We start from the raw sequence: 23041 nt of genomic DNA, 5'->3' as shown, positions 1-23041 counted from the left end.
ACCAGCGCTTCCCTGCTTTTGTCCTGTAAGGTAATTCTAAATGGGAGGAAGAAATTATGTCCTGAAATGTAAAACAGTAGTGGAAGCTGCTGATAGCTCCCTTTAATTTGGGAGGACATCTAGTACTATGCTGGCTGCATCCTCCGCAAAACAGGTCTGGGTGGCATAAATAGGTTATATTTAGCAGTTGGTGGCACTAAAAGTGTGGGGGGTTTTGTCAGTTAAAAAGGACAGCGATGTGTTGGAAAGTGTCAAATGGCATCGTGGGGCTATGTCATTATTGCCACTCAGTGACTCCGCATCCACTGTGTTCAGATTGCAAGGAAAAAGGTGGCTTTTCTGGCTGCCAACTTTGCTGACTCCATCTGGGATCTAAAATTCAAGCTGTGTCTTTCCTGGCTCTGTCGCTAATAATAAAGATTCTTCATTTGGAACTTAGTTAAACAAAATTGATGCTGATGCACGAGCTGAAAGAGAATCCAGCTCGCTTTCCTTGAGACGTGTGGGCTAAAGCACTAACAAGTAGGAACATAATCATTTTAATCTATAAGGTCATCAGATGATTTAATAGACACCAGATTTGTAGAGGAACCAGAAGATATTTTAGCATAACAAGCGTGTTGATCATACAGCTTTTTAACAAATGCTAGAAAGCTGATTGAATTTGGTCAGCCAGGCTTCTGCTTCCAGGCTAGCCAGTAATAGCTCATTACATGTTGTTAGGAAGCTTTTCTGCAAATCTGGGGAAATTACATTTGGTACAACATATGGTATAATCTTCAACTCTCTCCTTGGGAAGTGAAGTCTGACTACTCAGTCAATGAATTGCCATATTTTTATCAGCAAAATGGATGTGCAGCTGTGACATACGCTTTTGAGTGATGTAACCTTTAATGTCTTTGGCAAATACTGGCATTAGCAGTCTGTTCCTCTCCATTTACATCTCCTCCAGAAAGTCATTACCAGCTGAGATTATACTAACACTTTCTGTCGTGTAGGTGTTTCCTCCTCTGATGCTATTGAACTGTCAGGGAATAAGATGCCTAATGTTCTCATTTTCCTCCGAGGAGACAGAGAACAGAGCTTGTGTTGCTGCTTGTTGTACCGAGGGAGGTGGTGAGAAGTGTATGGTGCTGTGTGTTGTGAATTGGAGGGACACGCTGTGCAGGATTGTTTGCTCCACACCGCCTCCTGCGGCTCCGTTTTACTAAACTCGTGGGGGAGGAATATATTGGCTAAATTGTACTTGTAGGCATAATATTACAGTGCTTGAAAGGATGAAGGCGAGTGGTGCTTAACTTCAAACATGCGCTGCGTATATTGGCTAAGGGTTCTGTTTTCCGCTTCTTGCTCCGTATCGTGCCTGTAGTCTCTGCTCAGTTGAGGCTTGGAAATCCAGGGGATTAGTCCTCAGAGGCTGCGCGGCATCGGCAGAGCCAGCTGGAGGGCTGCTTTGCTTTTGAGATCAACAGGGAATCGGCTCTTGCAGGGCGCTCCGGGATCCCTGTCGTGCCAGCCCGCTCCCACTTGCTGCTTTTTAGTATTCATTGAATCCTCCCTTTCCTTAGCTCCTGCTTCCAACAACCAGGCAAAACCAGCAGTCAGGCAAAAACACGTGGGGAGATGTGGGTGGCCTTTCGGGTGCATTCGTCTGTGGCCCAACGTGAGTTTCCTCAGCACTGTCTTGGGTTTTTTTCTTGATCTCTTCCCTTTATTGACTGTGAAACACCTCAGGAGTATCTTTTGGCAGCTGTCGATGGGAATGAGGCATCTCTTCTAAAGGTGGGCTTAGGCTTGAAGTCACACAGGCCCAGAGCGTTAATGGTTTCTGACTCTCATGGGTTACAGTGCAAGCTGCTACTGAGAGCGCAGTTAAAGCTTTGATAGTTATGGCCCTCAGAAAATTAGGATCTTAAGTAACTTTCTTCTCTTACAATGGGAAACACCTTTTCCTAAAGCGTGGCCTTATTACATCACTTCAATTCCTTGTTGCTGAAAACGTTCCCTTTAAGAGAATCGCTTGAATTGGGTGGCTTGGAGTCCCTCTCTGGTGAGTTGAGTTGCTGCCAGCCTACATTTGTTTCTTCTCACTAATAGCATTATTACCTTGCATTTAAAGCCTGCAGTTATCGAACATAATGATAACCCTCTTACCTCCTGCCACATTATGGTGTGAATATTTAACTCTGCGCAATCACTGATGCTTTACATTTTAATTCTTTTCTACCAAACAAAGACTGAGCACGTCTCTATTAGGAAAGAAATAGTTTAAACCTGTCACTAGGGAACAAGAAGAGTTACTGTAAAAGAGGGGATATGATCCGAACTCCCAGGGATAACTGGCTTTAAAAACAGACACGCAACCCCCCACCCCCCAAACCTGCCAAATTTCCCGGCTGAATTTCTTCCCTAACAGCCTTCTGAGGGCTGCTTGCTTGGCTGTCTGCTCGAGGATTATGAGAGAGCATCTCCCTTATCGCTTTGCACATGCTGTACCATCTGTCCTAAATCACCCTTTATAGGGGTATGGATTCCAAATGACATTTCTTTCTTAGGAGATAACAGGCATGTCTGAAGAATCTCGCTAGGTATGGCCATAGTGCTATTTATATTGCAATGGTTTTTTTCCCTTGTCCCGCAGCCAGAGCGAACTCTGAACCTTTCTGGTTTTCTACACCCAGACACTGAGAAAACATTTTATGCTGTAGTCCCTGGGAAACAGAGAAAATCTCCCTGTTCTGTTGTGTGTGTTCTGCTCGAAGCAGACAAAGATGAAATATTACTAAATTCAGACATTACAAGGACACAAGAGCTGCCTTTAATATTTTATTGTACATTATAAAATGTTTATTGCTCTGTCTGTATCAGAGGTGCTGACCTCTCCCTCTTGGTGATGGAGGAGTATGTTCTGGCAAAGGATCCACTGAAGAGACCTTAGGGATTGGCCTGCCTTCTGCAGCTGGCACGAGGGAAGTCCTCGCTTGTTCGCCAGCACATCTGCAAGCAGACTTCCTAATGCCTTTCTTCCAAATCAACTATTTTGGAAAGGCTGGTGACAGTGGAAGAGGAGAGATGGCTGAACTCGGTTACTGCCAGCCTGTTTCTTTGCAGGGACTTTTAAACCAGGCTCATCTGAGCGCAGGTTTGTTGTAACGAGATTCCAACCCTACGCAGGCCAACCCGCCTTGGTATTTGATGGAACAAGTAGGATCTTGCCTCATCCCCTAGTGCATATGGAGTGGTCTTGTGGAGTAATTAAATAAATACAGATACCCCATGACACACTACAAAGAGTTAAATCTTTTCTGTGTGATGGACTTGCATTTACCAGCTTCCAGAGCACCAGCAATCCCAGGGATCCTGTCAGCTTACAAACATCAAGCACTTAATAAGAGAGAGGGGAACCCCCACCCCTTTTCCATTCATCGTCACCCTTTTTACAGAGGACTGCCTGCAGCAGATACCTGACATTACAGCGTCACAAAAATAGTGCAGACGGGACACGTAAGGAGAACCCGACCTTCCCACAGGAACCCTACTAAAAGAAGCAATTTAAGAACTTAAGCCCTCAGAAAAAGGTCCCTTAGGCAAGAGCCTTTCGCAATAAATAGCAATTGCCGCTGGTGACCTTGCATAGCAACCGGTATCGTGAGTTTTTTTTCTTTTTTCTTTTTTTGCTGACTGGCTACATTTTTATGGACCTTTTATCACACTGGTGGTGGACACAGGCCCAGCTGAAAATACCGTGAGGAAAATGGTTGAAATTATCCTGGAAGCTAAATAACGGCTTCTGGTGTCCCCTCATATTGGTCTGTGCCTCAGTGTTTGGCGTGCCCCGATTATCTGAGATGAAGAGCACCAGTGTGAGACAGGAGAGACACCAATGGTGGAGACGTGCTGCAGCCTAACTGGAGAACAACCAGGGAAGTTCTCCCAGTGGGATTGGAAACTGGGGTATGCCTTTTTTTTTTTCTTGTTTTTTCTTTTTTTGTTTTGTTTTGTTTTAAAAACCCACCTGCAAGACGTGTTACACAACACACATCAATGGAACAAAGCAAGCCGGGAGCACACAGCAGCCAAAATCTGGTTGCTAGTCGTGTCTGTGATGAGCTTTTCTCCTTTCTAGCTCGGAGCGGAGTGACAGTGACTGATGCCTGAGCTCACCTTAATACTGTCAAGATGTAGTGACAGTGAGACAAAATAAAGATACAACAAAACTTTGCACATTTCCAAGGACAGGAAAACTGTTCCAGAAGATGGAGTGTGAGGGTGGAGAGGAGTGCGTGAGAAGTTGCTCCAGCTCAGGTGATTCGTGAGTCCAGAACAGGATCACCGGCAACAGCTCTCTCACTGATGCTTTTCCATCTTAATTGTTTGGGTTTCAGGGTTTTTTTGCAGGATTTTTCTTTCTGGCTAGATGTTTTGCAGAACACGGACAAGGAGGTGTGAATGCCAGTGAGTGACAATCACTAGGTCTCTTTCCAAATTGCTCCAACAATATTTCACCTCCCAAGTCATCAAGGCTCAGAGGCAGAAAGTGAGAGTGAGGAATGGAGTCCATCTATCAGATGGCAGGCTGTCACGCTTCAATGATATTCACTGAGGGCTTGTTTTTGGGGAACTAGAAGAGAAGAGGAGACAAAGGAAGAAAGGATGGATAGAAATCGCTAGAGAGGAAAAAAAAAACCCCACATCAGAGAAGAGTGCAGTGTGCTGGTCAGTTTTTGTTTTTGTAAAAGTTCTTGTTCCCGTCCCCTCAGGATAATGCAAAAGGGCCAGAGTTGAGGCTTTAGGGTTGCATGGTTCGTCACCGACTGCTTCTGAATGAGCAGGAATTAGTGAGCTATTTCAAATAATAAGTAAACGTGAAGTGGTGGGGAAGTGCCAGAGTGCAAGTAGTGAATCGAAACATGAGGAAGTTAAATTAATAGAAATAAGTTGGTATAAATTATAGGCTTGAGTCTGCTTACATTATGGATATGGCATACCTTTAACATCATGTGTATTACCAGCCATGTTCCTGTTGATCAGCTCTTCAGTTCATTGCAAGAATAATGTTCCCTTTACTGTATGCCACCTAAGGGCTGCTGTGGGGGAAAGGACCCAAGCAGCTCAGGGACTGCAGAATTGCTCAGTGCATTTTTCTTCCAGAGATGCTCAGATATTTCAGAAATACGGATTAAAATCTGTCTTGCTGATGGAGGTGCAGGCTAATCCAGAGGTGGGTGTGAAGTGCTGGTGTCCTGATGCATCTGGGAGGCTCAGCCCAGTAACGAAGCTGTGGTGCTGGCCTGCGTGGATGTGAAGGGGTGTTCCCTGTCTGCATCGCAGCTGGAGGGAGGAGGCTGGAGTGAGGATGTTTAACAGAGGCTGCTATTTGGGTAATTTCGCTGAAGCCCAGCTGGAGGTTGATTGTCTGCCCCGTCCCCCACTGCGTGCCAGCAGCAGCTCACCTTGCTGCGCAGGAGCCCTCCGCTCTGGTGCTCGGGAGTGCTGTTCTCCGAGGCGCTCTTCGCTTTCTCCTTGCTGTTATTTGGCTCATTATCTTTGATGATATCGTACTGTCTGCAAAACAGGGCGATCACCCCTAACAGGAAAAAGCATTAGCGATCACACAAATGAGCTCAGCCCCCGGAGCCTGCAGAGATCAGAGATCCCTCGCTTACCAGCCGGCTTTGTGCCTTCTGGTAGAGATCTCAGCAGCAGTCACAATTGCTCCAAAGGATCGTTTTCTAACACAGCTAGTCAGCCCTACGGCTGTTTCCTTCTCGCCTAATTCCATGCTAAACTAGTTAGACAGAGGAACAGATTAATTACATTCCGACTTCCCTGTCATTAAATGGGACAAGTGTTTTGCGCCCTGCGTTTGGATAGCGATCAACACTAACAGTGCGGTTGAGTGGGATCTTTGCTTTGCAAACGCAGGAGCTCCTGGAATTTCTGGTTAATGAAAATGTGTCCTCTGATCTTTCTTCTCTGGGGTGAAGAGAAGGAGCTGGAGCTGGCAGATGAGAGGCAGGTACCGTACCTGCCTGCGTGTGATATAAGCCAGGGCCTTTTGAGCAGCAGGACAACATCTGCAAATATGCAACAGTGACGGCAGCAAAAGCTGCCGGTGGAAATTTCCTCCCACACACGCAGGCACATGAAGAGAAAAGCAGGGGCAGCCATGACACATAAGAAGACTGCAAATGTCTTTCTCGGAACCTTTTATGTGACATTTTGACCAAATAACTTCTCTGCCTGCGGGTTCCAAACCCGTAAGTTAAGTAGACCCAGGCAGATGCTGCTTCTCCCTTACTGAAAAATATTCCAGCTCCCCTAATAGCGAAACATACGTAAAGCTTTCACCAGATCATCACAAACTGCTTTATAAAGTGAGGTGTTATGTTGTTGTTATGGCAGCTGCCCCCAGGTGTTACTGATAAACACAGTGGTCCAAATTCTTTCTTGCGTATGTGAACAAATGGCTGATCCTGGGAGAATAGGTTAACATCTGCCACAGTCACACCTTCTGTGATTTCTGATGGTAGAACTGAGGCCCAGAGAAGCGAAGTGCTGTGAGCAATAGCAGAAAGATGGACCCAAGAGCTTGGGTCTTGTCTCAGTTCAGAGCCCTGGGCACAGACCGGCTCCAGCTCACATCTGCTAAAACATCGTCATACATTCAGGTTATGGCCAGGCCAGGTTAAGAGCTGGAAAGAGGTTTCTGTATATTGAGACCGTGTAAAGAACCCACTAGACGTAGAGAGATTTTCCCCTCACCCACTTTCCTTTTTAAATATAAGTCATCTGTCTAGAAGGGAAATTGTGGTATTAGCAAATTCTTTGTTCCAATGCTGATCTGAGTTTCAGATTATAATACAGTGGGAGATGAATCAGTTGTTCAGTCGCTTTGTGTAATTATTCATGATTGTTTTTACTGGCAGAGCATTTAAATTTGAATGTGCGCAACTAAAACTTGGCATAAATGCTGAAAAGAGCATGGACCAGAGGTTTTGGAAACCTTTTACTTTAGATTAGGCTTTCATTTGGTTATCATCTTTAGCAGTAATTTCTGTCCAGTCTCTGGAAATGCAAATAAAGCATGGTAAACGTAGGGCTTTACAGGGTGAAAAGATGTTATACGTGGATCTGATTCTGTGTCACCTGGATTCGGTTGTAAGAAACCTTGCAGAACTGTACAGGACACAGTCAATCCCTCCATCCCCCTCTTTTGTGACCCGTCTCAGATCAGTGACTGGTTTCTTCTTCACAACTCTCCCTGGACGTCTCTCATCTCAGCAGAATCTAGTATAAATGGGCCAAATCCTCTGATGGAGTAAACTGGTGAAACTACATGTTGTGAAAGTCATCAGCTGCTCAGTGCTATGGTGGTGGCTTTCTCTTCTGACCAAGAAGGATTCTCTGTGCGACTGTTTACATGCTCTGTGTGTGGCAAAGTGGTTTGCCTGGGACAAGAGGACTAAATACCGAGTGGCAAAGGTTGTCTTTTGTGGATCATAGATTTACCACAGTGCTAATTTCCCTTCCTGCCAGTTTCCTTGGGTCACCTGAACTGTTCCCCCTGGGGCGACGTGCTCTGTGACTCGCAGGGAGCAAGTGTTTCATTAATGTTTTACGTTGCAGCAGGAGCAGCAGCTGACTGGCAGCCAGGGGATGCTGGGGCTCGAAATAGAAAACAAACATGTGCAAACTTTATTTCCCATTAACTCATGCATGTAGTTTCCAAACTGAACAAGCTGAAGGGCTGGCTGTAGCCACTTCAGACATGCTAAGCTGATGGAGAGGGAGTCAGAAGCATTTTCCTCTCCCTGTTTGCCAGCTTGAAACACGTGAGCGAGGTCTGTCCTAGGTGCAGTTTGCTGTAAACTGTATGAAATGTGGTCTCAGACTCATGTCAGGAAACTCTTCGTTCTCTTTGGAAATTTAATTTCTATATTTGTCCATCTTACAAAAGTCACAGTGAGGGGTCTTCATATTGAAGGAGCACATTCGTCTGATGCTCTGTTAGAGACTGTGTTAATGTATGTGCCTAGCTATGCCCATCGCGTCCCACGGCAGAGTGGCCCGAGGATGATTTTACTTCATATTTCACAGCACTGGGTGCTTTCAGCTGCAGCTGGGCGTGCAGTCTTGCTTATAAAATCATCTACTACAGTAGCCGTCTTGTAGCAGAGCCTCCACTTGTATTAAAAGGATTAGTGGCTGCAGGATGTAAGGACTAGGGTGGGATTTCAAAAGATTGCCAAAAGTTTGGCTCCAAAGCACCCTTTGGGATAGCAGCTTTCAGCTAATGCTAGTCCTTCCTCCCACCATCCTAAGCTCATGTAGGCTTTTCCTTCCTTTCAATTAATATGTTCCTGCTGCTAAATGTCCCTCCTTTTCCTATTAAGTACTTTTCTTTGTATTTTAATAGTGGATGTTGAGACGATCTGGGTTTATTGGTGTTTTGATGTTTGGGCCCATTTGTTCTTTCAGTGCTTCTATTATTTTAATTGATTTTGAAGTGGGTTTTTGTGTATATATAATAGTGGGTGTTGAGAGCCAGACTCTTAAATTCTTGTTTTGCATGAGCATTGGAGTCATATAATAGCCAGATAATTACGGTGACCTGTATCATTTGAAGGGCTCGAGGCATCCTGTTGGATGGCTGAGGGCATTACTGTCAGTGCCGTCTGGAAAAATTGAGATTACAGGATTAGCCATGGAGAATTAGGCAACTGGTTCATCAAGTCCATTATCTACGTCTTGCTGGACTGGGTCAGACCACCGATTCACCTGCTTTTGGCACTGCCCGGCTTGTGATGCTGCAGAGGGAACCGAGGTGCCCTTACAGCTGAATATACAGTACTCTTTCGGGGAGGAAGGGTTTCTTTTCAGGTCTTATATGATTACATATGCAAACCAAGTGAGCCAGCAGGCCCTAGGGATATTACGTGCTTTTGACGGAAAGATTGAACTGACCTGCCCACATAAACAACACCACAACAATGATGAGAATTTCCCCTGCTCGCAGCTGTTGGTTCTTCGCCATCTCCTTCATTGTCACCTCATCTGCACAAGGGGAAAGAGAGATCATGAAACCTAACCGCGTGGCTCAGGCTGCACTAGACACCAGTTTAACCCTGCCCTTGGCTCAAATCATCAGTGCGTCAGGGTCAAAGCTAGCAGGGAGAGAGTCGTCGCCCGCCAGTCAGGCCGGCAGCTTGAGCTGCGCTTTGAACTTGCAGAGCATCAGCTGCTCTGCAGCAAGTGCCCCGACAACCTGCAGGAGACGGGGCGAGGGAGGAGCAGCGGGACAGAATCAACAGGCGGTGACCGCAGAGGAGCTGCCATGGGGTGAGTCCACGTTATCTGTCCCCGTGGCGGCTCGCTCTGCTCTGTCTCTGGTCTCTTAGTGCTGTCTGCGCCTGTCACAAAGCCTTGCATGCTTCAGCAGTTCCTCTCCAGCTCAGGAGAGTGTGGAGCCTGGCATGATATTTTTCAGTGGAGCCATGGGATTCGGAAATGAGTAGAGCCTTTTTGCAGGGCGTAATGTGCCTCCTTGGCTTCAAAGCACTAAGAAGATTACAGTTCAGGCCTCCAGGGAGGGAAGCAGTGCTCCTCTTGGTGCTTTCAGATGAACAGCAATTCAGTATTTACAGACACCAAATCATTTTAGCAGAAAGAGTGAAGAACTCACAACATCCTAGGAACCACGGCCAAAAGCCCTGCAACAGGCTGGGTCCTCAGTAGGCAGGCAGTAACCCTTTATATCCCAGACCCCCCTACTCCCTAGCCCTTTTTGTAGCAGTGATTCTTGCTGACAGAAAACCTCAACAATCTATTTTGGCTTAAGAGGAACAAGTGAAGGAGCTGCCAGTGAGGAAGTGCCTGACTTCCTCCATGGAGATATTCAAAACCCAACTGGACGTGATCCTGGACAGCCTGCTCTAGCTGACCCCACTTGAGCAGGGGTCTGCACTAGGTGATCTCAAGAGGTCCCTTCCAACCTCACCTTTCTGTGATTCTGTGATTTGGCAGAAATATTTGAAATGTAAGAAATGTGTCATTCTCTGGGTATATTTGCCTGTGCTGTCCTGGAATCCAAGCACAGGAGGCTGAGCGAATCCCCGAGTGCCCTGTGAGCACAGCGGTGTTGTGCCTTGTGCCATCCAGGAGTCTAGTTCCACGAGTTCACAGCCTGCTCAGGACTTTCCCCTGTCACTCTCCATTTGCAAGGATGTTGGATACGATGCTCCCAGGCTGGGAGCCTTCTCCTCCTCACTTTGCCTGTTAAACCTCACCTGAAATGGGAGAAATGAACAGCCAGCCTTCGGCAGCATCTCCCTGTCGCTTTGTGCACCCGTCAGCCTTGTCTGCTGGGTGCACTCAGGGCATCCTGCGTGTCCGTGTGGGGCTGCAAGAGGGCACTCACCCCTGTGTGCGTTTAACCCAGCTATTCTCTTCGCACAGGATACTACTTTCCTCTCTGCAGAGCCCTACGCTGCCTGGGCGTCCCAGGGGCCACATAGGAACTCACCCACACTTGCCTTTATTTTTAGAGGCTAGTTTCTCAGCTTCCCTGGGGGTCTTGAAGAGGACTGGCTCACTGGCAGGGCTCTGGCCTTGAATGCTGATGGACTGGACATGCACAATGTACTCAGTGTCCTCCTCTAGGTCCCAGAGGGCACAGGAGCGGGTGGTGGTGTTCACCTCCTGGATGAAGCGCAGCATCCGCACGTCCTTCTTCTGGAAGCCGAGAGAGGAGAGCACAGAGTGGTGGAGTGGCCCCCCATGTGCACTGCTGTCATCTAAGACCACTGCTTCCTGCCCTGTCCACCACGGATGTGGAGACCGTCGGACCCTTTCCTCTCTGCAGCTACCAATACATGAAGAGCTGCTGCAAAGAGGACGGGGAAGCCAAGTCCCCTCCCAGACCACGAGGGACAGGACGAGAAGAAATGGACTTAAACTGCAGCAAGAGAATTTGGAAACTGAGGGGACCTGGGGTGAAGATGAACATGATCGAAACCGGGTAACTGTAGGCACCATACCTGTTGGGAAATTGCAAATCCAATGACAACTTCATCTTCCAGAACATCCCAAGTCACAACGGCTGAGTTGGCTTTCAGGTGTTTGACTGTGACATTTACTGGAGCCGAAGGGCTGTCTGCAAGGAGGGAGAGCAGAGCCTTTATGGAGGCAAAGTCACAGCCGCGGGCAGGAGACAGAGCAAGGGCAAGGAGGGGGATGGGGAAGGACCTTGCTCAAGGTTCGGGTATGTGGTTCTGGGTTTGGGACCTGGAAATTGCGGGTACTCCGTGTCCCAATTACCAGTGGGATTCTAGGAGATCTCTGCTGAGAATATGAGTTGCATTAGATGTGTGTGAAATATCTGACCCTTAGGAACAGTTTCTTTTAACAACAGCAGACCACTGCTCGTTCATCTCATCTTTCCCAACCACGTACCATGGTTTCTCTGTTGTTTCCCGTTATGATCTGGCAGTGACAGCTGGGAGGAAATGCAAACTCTGCCTTGGAAGTATGAAGACTGAACGCTTTGAAGAGCACGCTTCAGTTTGAAATTCAGGAGTAGTAAATGGGAGTGTTTCTTTTGCTTTTCCCTCTTAGTTTGACAGAAAAATTTTTATACACATTTTGTGGCTGATGTCTCTCAGATGGTCGGAGGACATCCAGCAACCATCCGCTTACGTCTAACAGAGCAGAGCGTGCTGCAACGGCACCGACGGACCGTTGTAATGTGGAAAGCGCAGGCTGTGAAAGCCCGAGGCTCCATGTTTATTCCCAGCTCCAGAGTGCAGCTGAGTTTCGAGCCGCAGGGCAGATCTGCGTGGCTGCCAGCCTTGCCAAAACGAGCTGGGCTCTGAGGTACCAACTGGGACCGGGACCCTCTTCCCAAGGGAGCTGCACGGTGCAAAGCCCTTCTTGGCATCTCAGGGGGAAGGTTTTACCTCGTAGGCTTGGCACAGTCCTTCCAGCACTCTGTGCAGCAGGTTGGACTCCTGTTCCCTCTCCTCTGGTCAAATTTAATTCACAATCTCCAGCTCGTGCCCCGAACCCAAAGGCAGTAAATGCTAACGAGACTGCCAGGACTCCGGCTACCCCCAGGAGGTCAGTAGGGTGAGAAAGAGTCTTTTTTTTATTTGACTCTCATCAAAGAATAATACGTTTATTGGTTTGTAACCATTGCACAACACTGCCCTGCTGGGGCTGAGGTCGACAGTAAAAGGAGGATGCATGTGTGCACGTCTCCAGTAACACTTGTTGGATTTATAGTCAGTCCCAGCCGCCTGAATGTGGCCGAAAATATTCTAGCTGTAGTGTCAGAGTCTCCTAACAACTGACTTCACTCCTGGTGAATGTTCCCCCGGGAACAGAGAAAATAACGGCAGCACAAAATTCCCCAGCTGAAGGTCAGTGCTGTTCCACACTTAGCAGAGCGATGACCGTATTCCTTTCTCCCCTCCCCAAACAACGCCCAGAGTCCTGCCTTCAGAGCTCCCCTTTCTAGCAGACGGGAGACCCACACCCACCGGTGAGACCCTTTGGAACAGGATGTCTGGACAAGCTGTTTGGACCTGGACTGATTCTAGCGAGTCCTTCAGTGAGCAAAAAGGTTGCTGAAAGGTGCATGGCTAAGTTCATGTGAATTTGGGACTGAAGAAGGAGGAGCAGCAAGCAGTCATGGCCTCCAGGATTTCATAGGGAAAGGTGTCCTTCGTCTCTGGAGTAGGTGATCAAGCTAGAATTGACCCAGAGCATTCTCATCTCTCGGGGGCTGGCCTTCGCGGAATGAGGTAGTGGTCTCCAGCCAGTTCTTGGAGAACTGAAATGTTTATCAACCTCACCCTCTGCTGCCGCAGCAGGGCCAAGGACACGCTGAGCAGGGGGGACGGATCGTCCCCTTCAGCCTGAACACCGGTCCCTTCTGGACTCGGCTCCTCCAGACGTGGGTCTGCGGCTCCACACCTTCTCCCGTGACTGGACCCGTGTGCCAACAAGAGTAGGGTCTAATTTTAGGAAGGGGCAGTCAGCAGATGGGAATGCGCTCAGGGAAGGTCTGTGAGTCATGCCTGATGAATTTGCTAGAACATACGGAGGACATGACAGAGTTGAGAGATGGGAGACAAAACAGTCTCCAGCTGCAGCCAGGCCCTTTGCCCTTCTCAAAGTACAGCTGTACAGTTAAATCCCGGCATGGTTGTCTTTCCTGGATATTTTTAGGAGCTAAAATTTTTTTTTGGAGCTACCACTGATTTACCCGGCTTAGGTTGAGGAGGCCTTTGAAAAGAGATGAATTAACCCCACAGGAACAGAGAGCGGAGTATCAGGGAAAAAGCTTCAGGCTGGGAAAAGGGAACATACAGCACACCCCGCTTGGAGCCCGAGTCCCCTTTGAAATTTGTGACCTTGAGGGAGGCATAGCATAAGAAGTGTCTAAGTTCCCTGATGACATAAAACGTGGGGGAGTTGGGAAGACACAGCAGAGCTGGAGAAGAGCAAACGACCTCTCGGGGTGAGAGAGGGTGGAGGGCCGTGAGGCAGAAGGTAAACACTCAGCGAAGCTGCAACCCGGTGCTCGGAGCCTGCAAACCAGGACTCTGAGTGTAGGGAGGGCGAAGTCAGCTGGTGAGGATGGTCGAGAGCAGTCTAGAAAACCCCCTTCGTAGTATTACCTGCGAGGGAGACGAGGTAGTTGAAGGCAGCAGATAATACAGTGAAATCTAGGACAGCAGATCTGAGCGTGCCTTTCCTTTCACTACCACAGATTAGGAGTAGCTACGCATAAATCAGTGGTGTCAAACCAGTATAAAAGCAGTATGAAAAGAGAATTGAGCGCGGCGTTTGATAGAAATACAAAGCCAGGAAAATTAGTTTCCTGCTCCCAGAGCTGAGCTGAGTGAATAATTTGGAACCAAAATTTTAGTCCATATGAGGATGCTTTTCTCCCCACTCCCAGGAGATGCATGATGAGATCATGACTTTCTAAAATCTAGTCACCATTCCAAGCTATTCCTGGGCCAGTTGCAGCCCTTTGTAGTGCCAGCCCGGCTGAGGTCAGGTGGAGAAGATGTAATTTCTGTTTCCCAGCTGGCTGCAGGCGGTCAGCATCTCTAGCAGAGCCTTGAGGTGCCAAACCCAAATGTTTGGTTCCTTCTAGAGTCATAAGCAACTCCTGGAAACTTCCCTTCTGTGCCTGCGGCGGCCAGGAAGCCACTGGTGTTCTGGGAGCAGGCACGGAGGGTGGGATGGCCCCAGGGGCAGTTCCTTCCCCGCTGCGGGCGAGATAGCAAGGAACATGCTGTGCATCAAACCTTTCTCACGCATGTTTACTCCAGAGACGCTGAGGACAGCATATCTCCTGTCTGGTCTGTAAGGGATCCATATGGTACAAGGTTTCTGGTTTAGCAGTTTAGCTTCATCCCAGCGCAGAGGCTGCGATGCCTGCCGGAGCAAATCACACATTGCAAACTGGCAGAGGATCTGTTTGGCCAAATTTGAGTTAGAGCTGTGAGCTCAGATGACAAGATGCTCTCGTTCTCATGTCAGCAGAAATTGCAGCCCCCCTTTAAGGAGAAGCCCTGATAAATTAAGATGGAATCATGATTTTTAAATGTGAATGGCTGCTTCAAAACTGATCATGCTTAAACTGTGTCTTCTTCCCTGCCCACAGGGACCCTGCGTCGGGTGAGCCGCAGTCCTACATCCCCCAGGGCTGTGTGTCCCAGCCCTACCTCGCCCCTACCCACCTTGGGCCCTTTTGGCAAGAGCAGGGCAGAACCGCCTCCACACAGCAAGGAGGCATGAGCGATGAAGATTACCCTTAATCCCCTCTTAGTGCTGAGAACTCCTTCTAGCCTCTCATTAAACGCCTTGCTGATTATTAATGGACTTTTATTTGAGAGAGAGAAAAAAAACCCGCCATACACTTTACAGCTTTGGGCTGATTCCTCCCTGGCTTTTCATTGTCGACACAGCGGCTGCTGGCACAAGGAAGAGGAAACCACCCGCCTGCCCCTTATGTTGGCTTCACTATCGGAGCTGTCGCACGATGGGATGGGGAGGGAAAATGAGGGGGAAGAAGGTTTGTCTCCATCCCGCTGCTGCTATCACCTGCAAAAGGGGGGCTGCTGATCGAGGGTGGTGGGGTGAGCAAAGGGGGTGTCCAGGACACTCAGGTGTCTTTCCTGGCATCTCCAGGGTCAAGGAGGTACCTACGCCACAAAGACATCACTGGGAGGAGCTCAGAGCTCCTGGCTCCTCTGCCGTGGTCTCTCTCCTTACCGTTGTGTCTCTGTTTTGAAGCCACGCTCAATCTGTGACTTCTGCCATGAGCTCTAACGGTGGGGCTGGGGGTGAGAGCCGGCCTGCTGCCTTTGGCCACGCAGGCTGCTGGAAGAGTCATTGCTTACAGTAAAAGGCTCAATCTGTGGAACTGTCACACCCTTGGAGGTCACCTCTGCCAGCCGAGTCCTGTGGTCAGGCTATAGGTTTGGAATTAGAGCCTAGATTTATCTCCCCAGCCAAGGGGCCCAGCCTCGCCCCAAAACTTCCTTCTGAATTCAACTGTCCTGGAAACTCCAGCTGCTTGGAAGTGCCTGGAGTGAAGCACAGTTGCTTCCTCCATGGGCAAGGCTACGCTGTAGTCACGGCATTTTCCAAGTCAGTTTGCTCCTCTCCCCCAGGCAGCTCCTTTCCTGCTGCGAAGGGCTCAGCTGCTTCAGAGCCCCTAGGACACAGTCCAGCGAGCAGAGTGCCGGCCGAGGCTCTGAAGCGGCTCCTTCAGTGCTATCCGCCTGTGAGCTGCGTGCCCTTTCCTGCGGGAAGCGGCGAATGTCAGCCTTAAATCCCAGTAGCTCTTTGTTCCTGCACCGCAACCTTCCCTGCGGACACAGGAGGTGGAAGGACACAACCTGCAAGGGGAAGGAGCATCCCGTAAGGTCCCGTGTGATGTCTCCGCAAAGCACTGCTGCCCGCTCTGTGAGCGTGGGTACAAAAAGACCTGCTTTTGCTGCCTTTCTGAGCCTTTCTTTGCTCTCCCAGCATGGCTCCCTTCAGTGGATATAATTGCTTGTCAGCTTTTCTGGGGTCTGTAGGAAGGGCTGGCGCGGCGTTCAGCTTCCCCGAGTGTTTTAATGACGGGAGCCTGCAGGGGAGTGGGAGGGAGCAGGGCCCACCGCTGGCACCCCGCTCCCGGCCGCATGGGAAGCGGGGCTGTTTGTGAAGCCCTGAGAATTTCAAAGAGCAGAAAGACCAACCGGTGGCTCTTCAGTCTGGGAAAGAGGCAATTATTTCCTGCTGACCGCCCACTCCCCTGGACAAATGGGATATTAATAGGCCAGCCCCCTCTCACCCCCCCCGGCCTATCGCTGATCCCTCAGTGAATGGGTACCCAAGTGCGCGGGTGGAAATGCTGTCAAGGAGGATGGAGCCCTTTCAGGGAGTACGGGGACGCTCCCTGAGCATTCCAGCTATCAGGAATTCCTTAGGGCAGGAGGAGAGGGGATTTCTACTTTGGAAAATGTGCCATGCTTGCCAAACATGCGACTCTCTAAGTCCCAAAGCCGGGCAGGATTCGCTCAGGTCTCACCAGCGCCGTGACTTGGGTTTTAACGCTGCCAACCCAGAGCAGAGTCATGGCCATGACGTGATTTATCCAGGACCCAAATGTCCAGGGAGGACTGAGAACTGCGGTCTTTTCTAGCTCTTCTCAGCCCACTCCTGTGTCTTATTAGAGAAATAAGAGAGAAATCTGTCCGAGGCAGAGAGGGCGAGCAAACAAAACACAGAGTCTCCCGGGCAGCTGCTGGGCGCCGGTACCCGGCCCTCCCCCGGGAGTTTGGCTGGTCCTGACCCAGCTCTGCACACAGAGACCGGCATGCTTCGCTGCTCAATGCATTCCTGCTTTTAACTGAATTATCCTGGAGTCAGGCCTTAATTTGACCTCTGGGTACTGTATAAACCAGGAGGGGTTTATTTAACAATAAATGCCAAAAGGCTGAGGCCATATTCGCTACCACTCCATGAGGGCTGTTTTTGGGTCCTGCCATGGTGTGCGTGGTTAATGTTTGTGAGCGCGTCCCTCTCTCGGAGGGATCTCTGTTTTCCACATGTATATTCCCAGCAGGAGACAGTATTTGGAAGAGCATGGCACAACCTTGGCTGCTTTGCACAGCAGCATCCCCGCGGAGAGGCTGACACTGAGGTTAGAAACCTCCATATTTCAATTAAATCTCTCCTACGCTGAATGCAGAAATCAATAAAGTGCTTACGCCATCCATCAGCTGGCCAGGAATCTCCGTGGCCTCCGTGAGATGGGAAGGGGGCCGGAGTGGGTCAGTTTGCCGTCTCCAAATAGCTGCCAGACCCGTCACTGCTTCCTCGTGCGTGCCGAGCCTGTTGCTCGCGTCTGGCTTTGATCCTGCCAGCCCGTGGGTGAGCTCAGCCCCCCAGCTCAGAGGAGGAGGTGAGCGTGCCCCGGTGAGGTACGGGACAGGGAACAGCATCCGCGTCCCGCACCTTCGCTGTGCTCTCCTTCCCCCCTGCAGCCGGTGGGCTGCCTGGGGAGGAGGGGAGGACGGAGACCCACCTCAGCAGAGGCAGAGGAGCTGGTTTGCGGAGTGGCTCAGGGGATGAGAACGTGCTCTGAAGCTGAGCAGTGACCACAATCCAGCCCCTTTTTGGGCAGTGGAGGTGGGACCAGGATCCAGCCAGGTGGTTTTGGCCCCTCTTTGGGCAGCAGGGGTGGAGGAGCTGTTAGGGGGCTCCTTCAGCTGGAAGCCAGTCCAGGTCCTGTGCAGGCTGCGAGCCGGATGGGGCCCAGGCTGCGCTGGAGAGTGCGCTGGAGCAGTGTGTCACCCTTCCCCTCCGTCTCACGGAAATAAACCTGACCTGCGTTGCTCTACAGGCGGGCACCTTGAAGGGATGCTGTGTGCCCCAGCAAGTTGCAGGGACGTGGCCTATTTTGGGGTCTTTCATCATCATTACGCAGCATCACCTGCTGCTCCTGCAGCCCTTAACAGCAGCCCTGCGCTGCCGAGCCCGGCCCAGCTCACCTCCCTCTGGTACCTCTGCCTAACGAGGAGGGGGCTGCCGGCAGCTCGGACCTCGCAGGCTGGGCAGGATGGGCCAGCCCGCTTCCAGAGCAAGCGCTGCGGCAGAATGAAATTGTATTTCTGATTTGCCGACCATCCCACATGTTTTCTCAGGCACCCTCTTGAGCAGGCAGCAGTAGGAACCAGTCGAAGGGCTTCACCCACCCAGCGCTGGTGGGATGCTGAGTGTTATCAGGGTGTTAATGTGGGGGTTATTTCTCAGCTACCTTCTCCTCCCGGTCCCGCTTCCCCTTCTTGCTCACCTTGGCATCACCTTGCCCCAAAATGGTCCTGACTGGCCAAACCCCCCCTTTTCAGAGCAGAGTCTGTGCTTGGTGCCGCTCCCTTGCCAGCCCTTGCCGCTGCATCAGCGGGGAATTTGCACCGGTCCTCTCGGGTCCCCTCCCAGGGACAGTAGCTTTAACCTTTCACAACAGACACGGTTTTAAACCCATGTGCATGAGCTCTGGGTCCAAAAGGGAGGGACCACCGAGCCTCCATCCCTGCCTGACCCTGCTGGGGACAGTTTCCTCTCCACAGGCTTCTCCAATGACTCTTGGCTTGCACACCTTGGTGGCCACACCATGCGGTAGAGCTGGGGACATGGAGCTGGTGGTGATGCTGCCACTATCCTCTGTGTGACCTTGGGAAAATCACTCCATACCCTCGTTCCTCTTTTCCCTCTCTGAAAAGCAAGGACGACACATGTTCGCTGCCTTGCCGGGGTGGGGGGAGAGCCCATCACAGCCCTTGGCGAAGGAGAGCACAGAAAGAAGAGGCAGCGGGGGGTGCGTGGCACAGCACCAAGGTCACGCAGCTTCCTCAGAGCCCGGAGCTGAGTCTCCTGCCTCCCCAGCACACGCCGTAGCCGCGAGACGGGGCGGCCATCCCTGGTGACAGAGCTGCCGGGCTCCTAACAATGCCCAGACACCTTACGGACAGAAACGCTGCCTGTAAGACAGGAGCAGAAGGCGGTTATGGGCAGTGACACAACTCCATGTTTACTCTCAGGAGCTGACTGAGGTGATTCAAGGATAAGGAAGAGCAGGGGAAGTGGCCTAGTTTACAGAAAATTGGGAGGGCTGTTACAATTGCAGACGCCTCCATTGTGCCGCGGTGTTTTCCCCCATCGCTCCCTCCTTTTGGGAATGTTTCATTAATCTCCGCGGGTCTGTCAGTTGTGAAACGGCAACTTCAGAGTGCCGATGTCTGGCCAAGGACGCGTGTGTCAGAGCCGAAGGCATTCGGGGGGTTGCTGCAGCCCCGGCACGGGCAGGACAGGGGCAAATGTAACTCCAGCAACTCCCGGGGTCTGGCTCGGGCACAGGAATTTCCACTCCCCGCAGCTCTGTATCCCTAATAGTCACCCCCAGCCTCCTGGAATGCAAGATATTCTGGCAATCAGCGTTTTGCAAATCAAAGCAGCTGTTCCACCAACATCTTGCAGCCAGCCAGGGAGACAGCCCACAGAGCCGGGGAGGGCGTCTGGCTCTGGCTGGGAAGCACCCACCAGCACCCGCAGAGACGTGGGGTGCTCAGGCGAAGGCTCAGCCCAACTGGTGTGGGGGAGAACAGTGGACCTGAGCACGTCCTGGTCGCTCCAAAATTAGAGCTAGCTCCTGGGGGCTTTTGCCTCCTTGAAAGATCCCCCATTTCAGAGGACCTGCTCAGCTCGAAGGGGCCTGGTTTACGCGTCCAGGATGCGCTGTGCCCCAGGAGAGGTGGTTCCTCTGGGGTAGCGGTGCTTCCTCAGGAGCTCACAGGGCTCCCGGCAGTGCCTGGCTGGGCCACAGACAGCCTGGGGTGAGCAGAAGTCGGGGAGGGGGATCGCCAAGGCTAACGCGCTGTGGCGTTGTCAGAGCAGATCTGTTTTTGCCTCCTGTGCTCTAGTTCAGCCCCGTGACATGAGCAGGCAGCGCGGGGGCAGGAGAGCCTTTGCCTCCCCCGTGCTGGACGAGGGTCTCTGTTCGCTGTCCCCGAGCCCCTGTTTTCACGCCACATTTCTACGAGCCGCCTTCCCCGGGGATGGCTGGAAGCACCCACGCTGGGACACCGGTGGGGGCGAGAGCTCAGCGCTTCCCGACACCGATGCCCCGAGGCTGCGTGTCCGAAATCTCCTGTCTCTTCTGAACCCAGTTACCGACAAAGTCCCGGCCGGCGATGCCCCCAAACTCCCTCCCCTCTGCGCAGCCCTACCCGGCCGCGCTGCACGCTGCTCCCCCTGCTCCCACCCGTGCGCACCGCGGGACTCCCCCCGCCGAATTCCCCCCCCGGGGCAGCCCTTCCCCGGGCCCCGGCGGCCCTTACCTGCCTCCACCGGGCGCAGACCGGCGTAGCTGAAGCAGAGCAGGAGCGCGGCGCCGGTGCAGCCGAGGAAGGGCTCCATCCCCCGCGGCCGCCGCGCCGCGCCGGGCCGAGCCGCTCCGGGCCGGGCCGGGCCGGGCCCCGCCGGCGGCGCGTCCTGCGGGCGCGGCGGCGCCGGTTCAGCACCGCGGAGAGCGCCGGGCCCCGGTACCGCCGGTACCGCCCGGTGCGGCGGGGGCTCGGCACCGCCGGGAGCAGCCGGCGCGGCTCGGCTCGGCTGCGCTCGGCTCGGCTCGGCTCGTCTCGGTACGGTACGGTACGGTACGGTACGGTACGGTACGGTACGGCTGGGATCGACCGGGAGGCGGGGGCGGGCGCGGCCCCGCCGAGCACCCGGCTCCGCCCGCTGCAGCGCCGGGCAGCCCCGCTCCGATCCCTCCCCCGGCCCCGGGGGCGGCGGGACGGGGGCGGATCGGGCCCCCCGCACGGCCTGACCCTGCCGCCTGCCTCAGTTTCCCCGGCTCGGCACACCCCCGGCCCAGCCCTCCCGGGGGCTGCTCTCCGCCGGCCCCCGCCCCCGGGCCACCGGGAAAAGGAGCTGGGCTCACCCCGGGACGAGCCCCCTGTGCACAGCAGCGGTGACATTTTACCGCTGGGGTTTCACGCAGTCCCTGCGATTCACCGGGCTCTAAATTCCGAGGTAATGAGGATTAGATGAGCTGCTGGAATTAGCTGTGCCTTCAGGTTAATTAAGCTGGCAGCGCTCTGATTTATGGTAAAACTAGTTGAAGGCACCAGAAGCCGTTTCTCCAGCTCAGCCACCAGCTGCCAAACTGTGCATCACTGGGTGGGGGGACCCTGCTCTGGCCACCGCCGCCTCTGCCGAGCCCTCAGCTGCGCCCCACCAGCAATGAGGTGTCCTGCCCCTGCGAGGGTCCTGCTGCGGTGGCCCCGGGTGGCCCCATTAACTGTGGTGGCCTCAGGGTGCTGACTGGTCCCAGCACGCACGGACGGGTCTGGCTGGGAGCATCCAGCCACGCTGTGGGCAGGAGGCGGTGGGGCCTGTGCTGTGAATCTGGGCAGCATCATTTACTGGACATCTGTCTGGCCCAGGTATTTATTTGTTGCCACCTGCCAGGGAGCCGGCATGGCCTGAGGGCTCCCGGGAGCATCAGTGGCGTCCTCTCGCTTACGCCGAGCCTGGTCCCTACAGTCTGGGTTATGGACTGGTGGTTTCTCTCCGCCCTGCACTAGCGGTGTCAACAGAGTTACGCTGGATGAAATGGGGAGTGAATTGGCGGTGACAGGCCCAGCGTTGGCAGCCGCTGCTGCCTTCCCCTTCCCATCCTCTGGCAGCGGTGCTGGGGACCCTCCAGCCATGCACAGACTGTGGTCGTGCTTGTGGATCAGTGAGAGATGCCCCAGCTGAGGGTTCCCCTCGCATACAGGAGATCCTGCAGAGCTCCCAGTGTCTCCCCATGAACCAAAGCCCCTTCCCGAAGGAGTGACAGGCCTCCATCACCCAAGAGAGACCTAAAAAGCCTCCACCAGAGCCGGGAGACAACCCTGTCCTGCCAGTCCCCAGCCCTGCGTCATTCCACCACTCTTTCCCCGGCTTGAGATGATAATTCCCAGAGCGACGTCTGTGTCACGGTGCCAGGGCCGTGCCCACGCTGCATCCCATGGCAGTGCTGGGGCACCCGGCTGGACCCGGCTGCTTCCCAGGGAAGTATCCGCGGTGCCTCCCTCTCCTCTTCTGCCCGGCAGCAGATTAAAATTTCACCACTTGAGCGGTGGAGAAGGTGCAGGGGAAGAGCGGGAGCCCCAGGCTGGCGGGGGGACTCAGCCCTTCCCCAGAGCAGCCTGTGCTGAGCTCAGTACCCCCTCCGAATGCAGCCACTGGTGGCTGGGGTGGGTGGGCTCCGCTGATGGAGCCGGGATTTGGGCACAGCCGTGCAGGGGTGGTTGCAGGCCGGGCTCCTGCTCCCCCTGGGCCTTCCCTCGCCGGAGCACGAGGCTGGGCAGGAGACTCCATTGCATGCCAGGCTCCTGCCGGTGCTTCCTCCGTGGCTGTGCACCCGGAGTGGGACCACGAGCCCTCGGCTCCAAGGCTGGCGGAGCTGAACTGGCTCCAGCTGAAATGCAAAGCCGAGGTCGCAGCAGGATGTGCCTCCATGCTGCTGGCAGCATCGTTTCCTTGCCTCTGTATGGGGAGCCCCAAATCCCACGGCAGCCGCGAGATGGAGGGATTGTCACACAAAACCAGTGACTCCCCGCAGGCAGACTGCCCGGCCGGCCTCAGGAAGGTGCTGCTGTGCTGGACCCCGTCCTCTGCCAACTGCGAGCTGAGGCTGGACCCCGGCACACAAGACGGCCAGTGTTTTGCCCTGGTTGCTCCTGGCAGATGCCAGAGGGCTGGTCCCTGTCTCCTCGCTACCTCCCAGGCTCCCACAAGAGGGTTTTTGATGTGTTCTGGTATTTTTCCAGAGGTTGAACACAGTTAACACTGTGATTCCCAGGTTTTCCTTTCCCCTTTTCCAAATAAAGGGGAAACTTTTGCTCTTTTCCACCCCTGTGATGTCTACCATCCTCGACAGGTTCCCTGGGACATCACCACTGCACTGAGGTCCCCTCCA

At 52.7% G+C, this 23041-nt stretch overlaps 2 protein-coding genes across 4 annotated transcripts in view; one reads left to right on the top strand and one right to left on the bottom strand.

Moving 5' to 3' along the window:
• Positions 1-695: 695 nt before the first annotated feature.
• Positions 696-20931, bottom strand: FNDC5 (fibronectin type III domain containing 5). 3 transcript variants are annotated; one of them, XM_074563222.1, is made up of 6 exons: positions 20409-20931; positions 11040-11155; positions 10536-10734; positions 8968-9057; positions 5454-5587; positions 696-4621 (listed from the first exon to the last, which is right to left on the bottom strand). In XM_074563222.1, exons 1-6 carry the CDS (start codon positions 20485-20487, stop codon positions 4580-4582), a joined length of 660 nt encoding a protein of 219 aa, XP_074419323.1. In that variant the 5' UTR covers positions 20488-20931; the 3' UTR covers positions 696-4579. The 3 variants fall into 3 exon arrangements, with proteins under 3 accessions (XP_074419323.1, XP_074419322.1, XP_074419324.1); XM_074563221.1 differs by lacking the exon at positions 20409-20931 and adding an exon at positions 15292-20249; XM_074563223.1 differs by lacking the exon at positions 20409-20931 and adding an exon at positions 13515-13532.
• HPCA (hippocalcin) overlaps positions 8975-23041 on the top strand; it is a 27631-nt gene continuing 13564 nt past the window's right edge. Inside the window, exon 1 of the mRNA XM_074563224.1 lies at positions 8975-9342. Coding sequence (XP_074419325.1) covers positions 9338-9342 — 5 coding nt within the window. The 5' untranslated portion in view covers positions 8975-9337. The remainder of the gene's footprint in view (positions 9343-23041) is intronic.

Source organism: Larus michahellis, chromosome 19 (genome assembly GCF_964199755.1).
Source record: "Larus michahellis chromosome 19, bLarMic1.1, whole genome shotgun sequence".
NCBI classification, from domain to species: domain Eukaryota; kingdom Metazoa; phylum Chordata; class Aves; order Charadriiformes; family Laridae; genus Larus; species Larus michahellis.
Note: the sequence above shows the minus strand (reverse complement) of the source record. Positions and strands in the feature narration are given on the sequence as shown.

What these genes read in the sequence shown, in the direction of transcription:
- FNDC5 (XM_074563221.1), bottom strand. Translation starts at nt 15,412, where the DNA reads ATGACTCTTCCAGCAGCCTGCGTGGCCAAAGGCAGCAGGCCGGCTCTC. An exon ending in GGTGTTGTTTATGTGGGCAG is followed by an intron (nt 5,588 to 8,967) that starts GTCAGTTCAATC and finishes TTTTCCTGTTAG; the next exon opens with GGGTGATCGCCCTGTTTTGC. An exon ending in GAGGGCTCCTGCGCAGCAAG is followed by an intron (nt 4,622 to 5,453) that starts GTGAGCTGCTGC and finishes CTTCTCTTCTAG; the next exon opens with TTCCCCAAAAACAAGCCCTC.